Source organism: Oncorhynchus mykiss, unplaced genomic scaffold, assembly GCF_057628025.1.
Source record: "Oncorhynchus mykiss isolate SJ-2025 unplaced genomic scaffold, ASM5762802v1 scaffold98, whole genome shotgun sequence".
NCBI classification, from domain to species: domain Eukaryota; kingdom Metazoa; phylum Chordata; class Actinopteri; order Salmoniformes; family Salmonidae; genus Oncorhynchus; species Oncorhynchus mykiss.
In genome coordinates this window covers 2,317,501-2,330,000 of record NW_028322097.1, presented here as the reverse complement: position 1 = coordinate 2,330,000, position 12,500 = coordinate 2,317,501, and the positions used below count along the sequence as shown (strand labels likewise).

Below are 12,500 nucleotides of genomic sequence, written 5' to 3'. Positions count from 1 at the left end.
TAGGTACTATCTCTATTGTATGAGGGGTAGCTACTGTCTATTGTATGAGGGGTAGGTACTATCTCTATTGTATGAGGGGTAGGTACTATCTCTATTGTATGAGGGGTAGGTACTGTCTCTATTGTATGAGGGGTAGGTACTGTCTCTATTGTATGAGGGGTAGGTACTATCTCTATTGTATGAGGGGTAGGTACTATCTCTATTGTATGAGGGGTAGGTACTATCTCTATTGTATGAGGGGTAGGTACTATCTCTATTTTATTAGTACTATCTCTATTGTATGAGGGGTAGCTACTGTCTATTGTATGAGGGGTAGGTACTATCTCTATTGAATGAGGGGTAGGTACTATCTCTATTTTATTAGTACTATCTCTATTGTATGAGGGGTAGGTACTCTCTCTATTGTATGAGGGATAGGTACTATCTCTATTTTATTAGTACTATCTCTATTGCATTAGTACTATCTATATTGTATGAGGGGTAAGTACTATCTCTATTGTATGAGGGGTAGGTACTATCTCTATTGTATTAGTACTATCTCTATTGTATGAGGGGTAGTTACTGTCTCTATTGTATTAGTAATATCTCTATTGTATGAGGGGTAGGTACTATCTCTATTGTATGAGGGGTAGTTACTGTCTCTATTGTATTAGTAATATCTCTATTGTATGAGGGGTAGGTATTGTCTCTATTGTATGAGGGGTAGGTACTATCTCTATTGTATGAGGGGTAGGTATTATCTCTATTGTATGAGGGGTAGGTACTATCTCTATTGTATGAGGGGTAGGTACTATCTCTATTGTATGAGGGGTAGGTACTATCTCTATTGTATGAGGGGTAGGTACTCTCTCTATTGTATGAGGGGTAGGTACTATCTCTATTGTATGAGGGGTAGGTACTATCTCTACTGTATGAGGGGTAGGTACTATCTCTATTGTATGAGGGGTAGGTACTATCTCTATTGTATGAGGGGTAGGTACTATCTCTATTGTATTAGTACTCTCTCTATTGTATGAGGGGTAGGTACTATCTCTATTGTATGAGGGGTAGGTACTATCTCTATTGTATTAGTACTCTCTCTATTGTATGAGGGGTAGGTACTATCTCTATTGTATTAGTACTCTCTCTATTGTATGAGGGGTAGGTACTATCTCTATTGTATGAGGGGTAAGTACTATCTCTATTGTATGAGGGGTAGGTACTCTCTCTATTGTATGAGGGGTAGGTACTATCTCTATTGTATGAGGGGTAGGTACTATCTCTATTGTATGAGGGGTAGGTACTATCTCTATTGTATGAGGGGTAGGTACTGTCTCTATTGTATGAGGGGTAGGTACTATCTCTATTGTATGAGGGGTAGGTACTATCTCTATTGTATGAGGGGTAGGTACTATCTCTACTGTATGAGGGGTAGGTACTATCTCTATTGTATGAGGGGTAGGTACTATCTCTATTGTATTAGTACTCTCTCTATTGTATGAGGGGTAGGTACTATCTCTATTGTATGAGGGGTAGGTACTCTCTCTATTGTATGAGGGGTAGGTACTATCTCTATTGTATGAGGGGTAGGTACTATCTCTATTGTATGAGGGGTAGGTACTATCTCTATTGTATGAGGGGTAGGTACTATCTCTACTGTATGAGGGGTAGGTACTATCTCTATTGTATGAGGGGTAGGTACTATCTCTATTGTATGAGGGGTAGGTACTATCTCTATTGTATGAGGGGTAGGTACTATCTCTATTGTATGAGGGGTAGGTACTATCTCTATTGTATGAGGGGTAGGTACTATCTCTATTGTATGAGGGGTAGGTACTATCTCTATTGTATGAGGGGTAGGTACTATCTCTATTGTATGAGGGGTAGGTACTATCTCTATTGTATGAGGGGTAGGTACTGTCTCTATTGTATGAGGGGTAGGTACTATCTCTATTGTATGAGGGGTAGGTACTATCTCTACTGTATGAGGGGTAGGTACTATCTCTATTGTATGAGGGGTAGGTACTATCTCTATTGTATGAGGGGTAGGTACTATCTCTATTGTATGAGGGGTAGGTACTATCTCTATTGTATGAGGGGTAGGTACTATCTCTATTGTATGAGGGGTAGGTACTATCTCTATTGTATTAGTACTATCTCTATTGTATGAGGGGTAGGTACTATCTCTATTGTATTAGTACTCTCTCTATTGTATGAGGGGTAGGTACTCTCTCTTGGCCCTGTATTAATGTCAGAGTACCTTCCATAAGAGGGGGAACAGTATCAGCTCTAGTACCTGAATATATAATGGATGAGAGACTGAAGGAGGAGAGGCAACGTGGGATCAACAACACAGTGCACTATGTTAAAGACTGCGTGTGTGTGTGTGTGTGTGTGTGTGTATCTGTGTGTGTGTCTGTATCTCTGTGTGTGTGTGTGTGTGTGTGCGTGCGTGCGTGCGTGCGTGCGTGTGTACAGTAGAAAAGGATATTCCAGTTCACTCTTGATGTCCTCCAGCCGGTGACTGAGCTCCATCAGATCCTCTTCCTTGTGCTCCTCAAACACCTATTGGGAAACAGACACGTGGATACATAGAAACGCACATCGAAAACGGGACGGCTTTTTAAACCCCCGTTTCTACATCCACATCTTCAACTGTTATTATCTGTGTGTAGCTATTGGTTTAACACACAAATATAATTCAATTCATTCACCTTGAGCTGAATGTCCAGGGCATCGTTCCTGATCGTTGTCAGATGCTGCAGGAAAGAGAGCGGAAGAGAGAGGGAGGGATGAGGTGAGGAATAGAGAGGAGGAGGAGGAGGGGGGGCAGAAGGGGAAGAGAGAGAGGGAGGGATGAGGTGAGGAATAGAGAGGAGGAGGAGGGGGGCAGAAGGGGAAGAGAGAGAGGGAGGGATGGGATGGGAAAGGAAGATTGAGAGAGGGGGAGGAAAAGAGATTAGGAAGAAGGAGCAGGAGGACAGGAAGAAAGAGGAGAGAGAACAGGAGAGATGAGGAGGACAGGAAGAGAGAGGATAGGAAGAACAGGGAGGAGGAAGGACAGAACAGAAGGTGGGAGGAAATGGAAGGGCAGAAGGAGGAGGAAGGACAGAAGGAGGGAGGAGGAGGAAGGACAGAAGGTGGGAGGAGGAGGAAGGACAAAAGGTGGGAGGAGGAGGAAGGACAGAAGGTGGGAGGAGGAGGAAAGACAGAAGGAGGAGGAGGAAGGACAGAAGGGGGAGACAGAAGGAGGAGGAGGAAGGACAGAAGGAGGAGGAAGGACAGGAGGAGGAAGGAGGAGAAGGAAGGACAGGAGGAGGAGGAGGGAGGACAGGAGGAGGAGGAGGAAGGACAGAAGGAGGCAAAATGAATAACGTAATTAGATATCCATTGTAAAACAGCCTCTTCAGCTCATTACCCTCCTCTAGACCACCTAAAACACCAGACATAACATGACCCTCCTCTAGACCCCCTGAAACACCAGACAGAACATTACCCTCGTCTAGACCACCTAAAACACCAGACATAACATGACCCTCCTCTAGACCCCCTGAAACACCAGACAGAACATTACCCTCCTCTAGACCCCCTAAAACACCAGACAGAACATTACCCTCCTCTAGACCCCCTGAAACACCAGACAGAACATTACCCTCCTCTAGACCCCCTGAAACACCAGACAGAACATTACCCTCCTCTAGACCCCCTAAAACACCAGACAGAACATTACCCTCCTCTAGACCCCCTGAAACACCAGACAGAACATTACCCTCCTCTAGACCCCCTAAAACACCAGACAGAACATTACCCTCCTCTAGACCCCCTAAAACACCAGACATAACATTACCCTCCTCTAGACCCCCTAAAACACCAGACAGAACATTACCCTCCTCTAGACCCCCTAAAACACCAGACAGAACATTACCCTCCTCTAGACCCCCTAAAACACCAGACAGAACATTACCCTCCTCTAGACCGCCTAAAACACCAGACAGAACATTACCCTCCTCTAGACCCCCTAAAACACCAGACAGAACATTACCCTCCTCTAGACCCCCTAAAACACCAGACAGAACATTACCCTCCTCTAGACCCCCTAAAACACCAGACAGCAGGGCATGAGTCCCAAAATGGCACCCTGTTAATTTTATAGTGCACTAGTTTTGACCAGGACACATAGGATCTGTGGAATAAAGTGGTAAACTATGTAGGGAGCCGTTTGGGATGCAGGCAGCGCTGCGGTGGCTGATTGCTGCTGCCACTGCCGTTGTTTGTTTGCCTGGTGTGTGTGTGTGTGTGTGTGTGTGTGTGTGTGTGTGTGTGTGTTTTGTGTGGGCTGTGTTGTCTGTGTGTTTTGTGATTGTGTGTGTGTGTTGTCTGTGTGTCTGTGTGTGTGTGTGTGTGTGTGTGTGTGTGTGTGTGTGTGTGTTTTGTGTGTGTGTGTGTTTTCAAGGACAGCTTTTTTCCATCTACGTAACATTGCAAAAATCAGGAACTTTCTGTCCAAAAATGATGCAGAAAAATTAATCCATGCTTTTGTCACTTCCAGGTTAGACTACTGCAATGCTCTACTTTCCGGCTACCCGGATAAAGCACTAAATAAACTTCAGTTAGTGCTAAATACGGCTGCTAGAATCCTGACTAGAACCAAAAAATTTGATCATATTACTCCAGTGCTAGCCTCTCTACACTGGCTTCCTGTCAAAGCAAGGGCTGATTTCAAGGTTTTACTGCTAACCTACAAAGCATTACATGGGCTTGCTCCTATCTATCTCTCTGATTTGGTCCTGCCGTACATACCTACACGTACGCTACGGTCACAAGACGCAGGCCTCCTAATTGTCCCTAGAATTTTTAAGCAAACAGCTGGAGGCAGGGCTTTCTCCTATAGAGCTCCATTTTTATGGAACGGTCTGCCTACCCATGTCAGAGACGCAAACTCGGTCTCAACCTTTAAGTCTCTACTGAAGACTCATCTCTTCAGTGGGTCATATGATTGAGTGTAGTCTGGCCCAGGAGTGGGAGGGTGAACGGAAAGGCTCTGGAGCAACGAACCACCCTTGCTGTCTCTGCCTGGCCGGTTCCCCTCTTTCCACTGGGATTCTCTGCCTCTAACCCTATTACAGGGGCTGAGTCACTGGCTTTACTGGGGCTCTCTCATGCCGTCCCTGGAGGAGGTGCGTCACCTGAGTGGGTTGAGTCACTGATGTGGTCATCCTGTCTGGGTTGGCGCCCCCCCCCCCCCCCCTTAAGTTGTGCCGTGGCGGAGGTCTTTGTGGGCTATACTCAGCCTTGTCTCAGGATGGTAAGTTGGTGGTTGAAGATATCCCTCTAGTGGTGTGGGGGCTGTGCTTTGGCAAAGTGGGTGGGGTTATATCCTTCCTGTTTGGCCCTGTCCGGGGGTGTCCTCGGAGTGGGCCACAGTGTCTCCTGACCCCTCCTGTCTCAGCCTCCAGTATTTATGCTGCAGTAGTTTATGTGTCGGGGGGCTAGGGTCAGTTTGTTATATCTGGAGTACTTCTCCTGTCCTATTCGGTGTCCTGTGTGAATCTAAGTGTGCGTTCTCTAATTCTCTCCTTCTCTCTTTCTCTCTCTCGGAGGACCTGAGCCCTAGGACCATGCCCCAGGACTACCTGACATGATGACTCCTTGCTGTCCCCAGTCCACCTGGCTGTGCTGCTGCTCCAGTTTCAACTGTTCTGCCTTATTATTATTCGACCATGCTGATCATTTATGAACATTTGAACATCTTGGCCATGTTCTGTTATAATCTCCACCCGGCACAGCCAGAAGAGGACTGGCCATCCCACATATGCTCTCTCTAATTCTCTCTTTCTTTCTCTCTCTCGGAGGACCTGAGCCCTAGGACCATGCCCCAGGAATACCTGACATGATGACTCCTTGCTGTCCCCAGTCCACCTGACTGTGCTGCTGCTCCAGTTTCAACTATTCTGCCTTATTATTATTCGACCATGCTGGTCATTTATGAACATTTGAACATCTTGACCATGTTTTGTTATAATCTCCACCCGGCACAGCCAGAAGAGGACTGGCCACCCCACATAGCCTGGTTCCTCTCTAGGTTTCTTCCTAGGTTTTGGCCTTTCTAGGGAGTTTTTCCTAGCCACCGTGCTTCTTCACCTGCATTGCTTGCTGTTTGGGGTTTTAGGCTGGGTTTCTGTACAGCACTTTGAGATATCAGCTGATGTACGAAGGGCTATATAAAATAAATTTGATTGAAAATTTGATTGATTGATTGTGTGTGTGTGTGTTCCTTGCTTCTGGCGTTGTTGATAGAAGGTAAATGTTTAGGGCGGGCGGTGGAGAGAGAGAGCCGGCGGGGACAGACAACACAACCAGCCGCCTCGTAGCGACGCTCCCCGATTGGCTGCCTGGCGAACAGCATTGACTGAGACGTGCGACCTCTCCTCCGAGCCTCATAAATTATTTGCCGCGAAGCGTTCAACAATATTTCACTCAAGTGGACAACTAATTTAAATATGGATGTGTACATGGCTTACAGCCATACGGCAGCGGGCAACGATGCTGAGCTTACCGGTAAAATCTCTCTGAGGCCGGAGCGTATAAACTCATTCCTGATGTGAAGCCTGAAGTCCAGCTCGTCTGGAGACGTCACCAGAGCATTGATGAGCTGCATGCAGGCCACCTAGAATAAACACAGAGATAACATTCAGACTGGGAGATGGGAGGGAGGGAGGGAGGGAGGGAGGGAGGGAGGGAGGGAGGGAGGGAGGGAGGGAGGGAGGGAGGGGAGGGGGGAGGGAGGGAGGAAGGGAGGGAGGGAGGGGAGGGAGGGGAGCGAGGGAGGGGAGGGAGGGGAGCGAGGGAGGGGAGGGAGGGAGAGAGGGAGGGAGGGAGAGAGAGAGGGTGGGTGAGATGGGAGGGAGCGAGACATTGTGTGTGTGTGTGTGTGTGTGTGTGTGTGTGTGTGTGTGTGTGTGTGTGTGTGTGTGTGTGTGTGTCCAGCAGAAGTCATGTTGGGTGAATGGAGTGAGTTCTCTCCTAAAGGAAACCAGGACACCAGAACTAACACATCTCTCTATTTTACTGTCGTCACAAACTCTGAGTTCACAACAGCACACACAACCTCCCTGCCTGCACAAAGACGTGTGTGTGTGTGTGTGTGTGTGTGTGTGTGACAGTCATTTTGAGGGCAGAGCTCAGTCTGTTGGAAGACGTTGCGTCCCCTCCTCCTCTCCCATGTGAGATGGGTTATCATGAGGAAACCTGGACAGACAGGATCCAGTCCACTGGTCAGGAAAACACATCACAATCAATTATTGATCCTCTACCACTGATGCATTGGTGTGTGAAGTATGAAATAAGGACGTGGTGAAGGGGGGGGGGGGGGGGGTGAGAAAGAGAGAGAGAGAGAGAGAGAGAGAGAGAGAGAGACAGAGAGAGACAGAGAGAGAGAGAGAAAGAGAGAGAAAGAGAGAGAGAGAGAGAGGTGTGTGTGTGTGTGTGTGTGTGTGTGTGTGTGTGTGTGTGTGTGTGTGTGTGTGTGTGTGTGTGTGTGTGTGTGTGTGTGTGTGTGTGTGTGTGTGTGTGTGTGTGTGCGTGTGTGTGTGTGCGTGTGCGTGTGTGCATGATGAGAGGATGGAGACAGAGTGGTCTCTAGTTGATTGTCGTCGTGGTAAAACAGACATTGCAGCACCACAGTCAGAGACGGGCCATTATTTGACGAGCGACTGGCATCGTACAGCGACATCAATAGTGTTTGTGTTTCACTCAGGGAAGGATGGATCCACTGTCTAATATATCACAGGGGAGTCATTTACACAGAGGGAACAGAGACACACCTTGGGATTAGATGGGATTGAGTAGAGAACAGATAGGGATTAGATGGGATTGAGTAGAGAACAGATAGAGATTAGATGGGACTAGGTAGAGAACAGACAGGGATTAGATGGGACTAAGTAGAGAACAGATAGGGATTAGATGGGACTAAGTAGAGAACAGATAGGGATTAGATGGGACTAAGTAGAGAACAGATAGGGACTAGATGGGACTGAGTAGAGAACAGACAGGGATTAGATGGAACTGAGTAGAGAACAGATAGAGATTAGATGGGACTAAGTAGAGAACAGATAGGAATTAGATGGGACTAAGTAGAGAACAGAAAGGGACTAGATGGGACTGAATAGAGAACAGACAGGGATTAGATGGGACTGAGTAGAGAACAGATAGAGATTAGATGGGACTAAGTAGAGAACAGACAGGGATTAGATGGGACTAAGTAGAGAACAGATAGGGATTAGATGGGACTAAGTAGAGAACAGATAGGGATTAGATGGGACTAAGTAGAGAACAGATAGGGACTAGATGGGACTGAGTAGAGAACAGACAGGGATTAGATGGGACTGAGTAGAGAACAGATAGAGATTAGATGGGACTAAGTAGAGAACAGACAGGGATTAGATGGGACTAAGTAGAGAACAGATAGAGATTAGATGGGACTAAGTAGAGAACAGACAGGGATTAGATGGGACTAAGTAGAGAACAGATAGAGATTAGATGGGACTAAGTAGAGAACAGATAGAGATTAGATGGGACTAAGTAGAGAACAGATAGGGATTAGATGGGACTGAGAACAGATAGGGATTAGATGGGACTAAGTAGAGAACAGATAGGGATTAGATGGGACTAAGTAGAGAACAGATAGGGATTAGATGGGACTAAGTACAGAACAGATAGGGATTAGATGGGACTAAGTAGAGAACAGACAGGGATTAGATGGTACTAAGTAGAGAACAGATAGGGACTAGATGGGACTGAGTAGAGAACAGACAGGGATTAGATGGGACTGAGAAGAGAACAGATAGAGATTAGATGGGACTAAGTAGAGAACAGATAGAGATTAGATGGGACTAAGTAGAGAACAGACAGGGATTAGATGGGACTAAGTAGAGAACAGATAGAGATTAGATGGGACTAAGTAGAGAACAGACAGGGATTAGATGGGACTAAGTAGAGAACAGATAGAGATTAGATGGGACTAAGTAGAGAACAGATAAAAGATTAGATGGGACTAAGTAGAGAACAGATATGGATTAGATGGGACTGAGAACAGATAGGGATTAGATGGGACTAAGTAGAGAACAGATAGGGATTAGATGGGACTAAGTAGAGAACAGATAGGGATTAGATGGGACTAAGTAGAGAACAGATAGGGATTAGATGGGACTAAGTAGAGAACAGATAGAGATTAGATGGGAATGAGAACAGATAGAGATTAGATGGGACTGAGAACAGATAGGGATTAGATGGGACTGAGAACAGATAGGGATTAGATGGGACTAAGTAGAGAACATATAGGGATATATTGGACTAAGTAGAGAACAGATAGGGATTAGATGGGACTGAGAACAGATAGGGATTAGATGGGACTGAGAACAGATTGGATTAGAGATGGGACTAAGAACATATGGGGATTAGATGGGACTAAGTAGAGAACAGATAGGGATTAGATGGGACTAAGTAGAGAACAGATAGGGATTAGAAGGGACTGAGAACAGATAGGGATTAGATGGGACTGAGAACAGATAGGGATTAGATGGGACTAAGAACAGATGGGGATTAGATGGGACTAAGTAGAGAACAGACAGGGATTAGATGGGACTGAGAACAGATAGGGATTAGATGGGACTAAGTAGAGAACAGATAGGGATTAGATGGGACTAAGTAGAGAACAGATAGGGATTAGACGGGACTGAGAACAGATAGGGATTAGATGGGACTGAGAACAGACAGGGATTAGATGGGACTAAGTAGAGAACAGACGGGGATTAGATGGGGCTAAGTAGAGAACAGACAGGGATTAGATGGGACTGAGAACAGATAGGGATTAGATGGGACTAAGTAGAGAACAGACGGGGATTAGATGGGACTAAGTAGAGAACAGACAGGGATTAGATGGGACTGAGAACAGATAGGGATTTAGATGGGACTAAGTAGAGACAAGAGAGGGATTAGATGGGACTAAGTAGAGACAGATAGGGATTAGATGGGACTAAGTAGAGAACAGACAGGGATTAGATGGGACTGAGAACAGATAGGGATTAGATGGGACTAAGTAGAGAACAGATAGGGATTAGATGGGACTAAGTAGAGAACAGATAGGGATTAGATGGGACTAAGTAGAGAACAGATAGGGATTAGATGGGACTAAGTAGAGAACAGATCGGGATTAGCTGGGACTAAGTAGAGAACAGATCGGGATTAGATGGGACTAAATCAGACCAGACCATTCCATCCACCCTCCTGTCAGATGGGACTAAGTAGAGAACAGACAGGGATTAGATGGGACTGAGAACAGATAGGGATTAGATGGGACTAAATAGAGAACAGATAGGGATTAGATGGGACTAAGTAGAGAACAGATAGGGATTAGATGGGACTAAGTAGAGAACAGATAGGGATTAGATGGGACTAAGTAGAGAACAGATAGGGATTAGATGGGACTAAGTAGAGAACAGATCGGGATTAGATGGGACTAAGTAGAGAACAGATCGGGATTAGATGGGACTAAATCAGACCAGACCAGTCCATCCACCCTCCTGTCAGACCAGACCAGTCCACCCACCCTCCAGTCAGACCAGACCAGTCCATCCACCCTCCAGTCAGACCAGACCAGTCCATCCACCCTCCAGTCAGACCAGACCAGTCCATCCACCCTCCAGTCAGACCAGACCAGTCCATCCACCCTCCTGTCAGACAACACCAGTCCATCCACCCTAAAGTCAGACCACACCAATCCATCCACCCTCCTGTCAGACAACACCAGTCCATCCACCCTCCAGTCAGACCACACCAGTCCATCCACCCTAAAGTCAGACCACACCAGTCCATCCACCCTCCTGTCAGACCACACCACACCAATCCATCCACCCTCAAGTCAGACCAGACCAGTCCATCCACCCTAAAGTCAGACCACACCAGTCCATCCACCCTCCAGTCAGACCAGACCATCCACCCTCCAGTCAGATCACACCAGTCCATCCACCCTCCAGTCAGACCACACCAGTCCATCCACCCTCCAGTCAGACCACACCAGTCCATCCACCCTCCAGTCAGACCACACCAGTCCATCCACCCTCCTGTCAGACCACACCAGTCCATCCACCCTCCTGTCAGACCACACCAATCCATCCACCCTCAAGTTAGACCAGACCAGTCCATCCACCCTAAAGTCAGACCACACCAGTCCATCCACCCTCCAGTCAGACCAGACCATCCACCCTCCAGTCAGACCAGACCATCCACCCTCCAGTCAGACCAGACCATCCACCCTCCAGTCAGACCACACCAGTCCATCCACCCTCCAGTCAGACCACACCAGTCCATCCACCCTCCAGTCAGACCACACCAGTCCATCCACCCTCCAGTCAGACCACACCAGTCCATCCACCCTCCAGTCAGACCACACCAGTCCACCCACCCTCCTGTCAGACCAGACCAGTCCATCCAACCTCCAGTCAGACCACACCAGTCCACCCAACCTCCAGTCAGACCAGACCAGTCCATCCAACCTCCAGTCAGACCACACCAGTCCACCCTCCTGTCAGACCAGTCCATCCACCCTCCAGTCAGACCACAGTCGAGCTTCTATCGTCTGTTCAGCAGCCTAGTCTACACTATCTTCTATCGTCTGTTCAGCAGCCTAGTCTACACTTCATCTTCTATCGTCTGTTCAGCAGCCTAGTCTACACTTCATCTTCTATAGTCTGTTCAGCAGCCTAGTCTACACTTCATCTTCTATCGTCTGTTCAGCAGCCTAGTCTACACTTTATCTCGTATTTATCCTCAAGTTACGACACCTTCCTGAAGTCAACTGCAGCGTAGGAGTAGAGGGGGGGTAATGAATCAGGGCCAAGCAGGGAACACAGCAGGGCTGCACACACACACACACACACACACACACACACACACACACGAGAGAGATAAGAATAGCAGAGAGGCTGGTGTGAGTTAATACAAGACGGGGTTAAAGGGGACCAGGGTTTGTCTCGTAGCTGAGAGGAGATAACAGCCCATCCTGATGGATCCACACCACTAAAAGGTCTGGAAAACATGACCCTGGTGTTTCATGATACCAGACCTCCACCCTGGTGTTTAATGATACCAGAGCTCCACCCTGGTGTTTAATGATACCAGACCTCCACCCTGGTGTTTAATGATACCAGACCTCCACCCTGGTGTTTAATGATACCAGACCACCACCCTGGTGTTTCATGATACCAGACCTCCACCCTGGTGTTTAATGATACCAGACCTCCACCCTGGTGTTTAATGATACCAGACCACCACCCTGGTGTTTAATGATACCAGACCTCCACCCTGGTGTTTCATGATACCAGACCTCCACCCTGGTGTTTAATGATACCAGACCACCACCCTGGTGTTTCATGATACCAGACCACCACCCTGGTGTTTAATGATACCAGACCTCCACCCTGGTGTTTAATGATACCAGACCTCCACCCTGGTGTTTAATGATA

At 47.1% G+C, this 12,500-nt stretch overlaps 1 protein-coding gene and 1 pseudogene across 1 annotated transcript in view; one reads left to right on the top strand and one right to left on the bottom strand.

Annotated features, from left to right (window-relative positions):
• The window catches only part of LOC110517682 (protein diaphanous homolog 3), a 269,486-nt gene that overhangs the window by 12,976 nt on the left and 244,010 nt on the right, over nucleotides 1-12,500 (bottom strand). Inside the window, exons 10-12 of the mRNA XM_090228750.1 lie at nucleotides 6,536-6,646; nucleotides 2,694-2,738; nucleotides 2,471-2,544 (exon numbers count right to left, since the gene is read on the bottom strand). Coding sequence (XP_090084876.1) covers nucleotides 2,471-2,544; nucleotides 2,694-2,738; nucleotides 6,536-6,646 — 230 coding nt within the window. The remainder of the gene's footprint in view (nucleotides 1-2,470; nucleotides 2,545-2,693; nucleotides 2,739-6,535; nucleotides 6,647-12,500) is intronic.
• Nucleotides 3,062-4,101, top strand: LOC149970067 (uncharacterized; annotated as a pseudogene).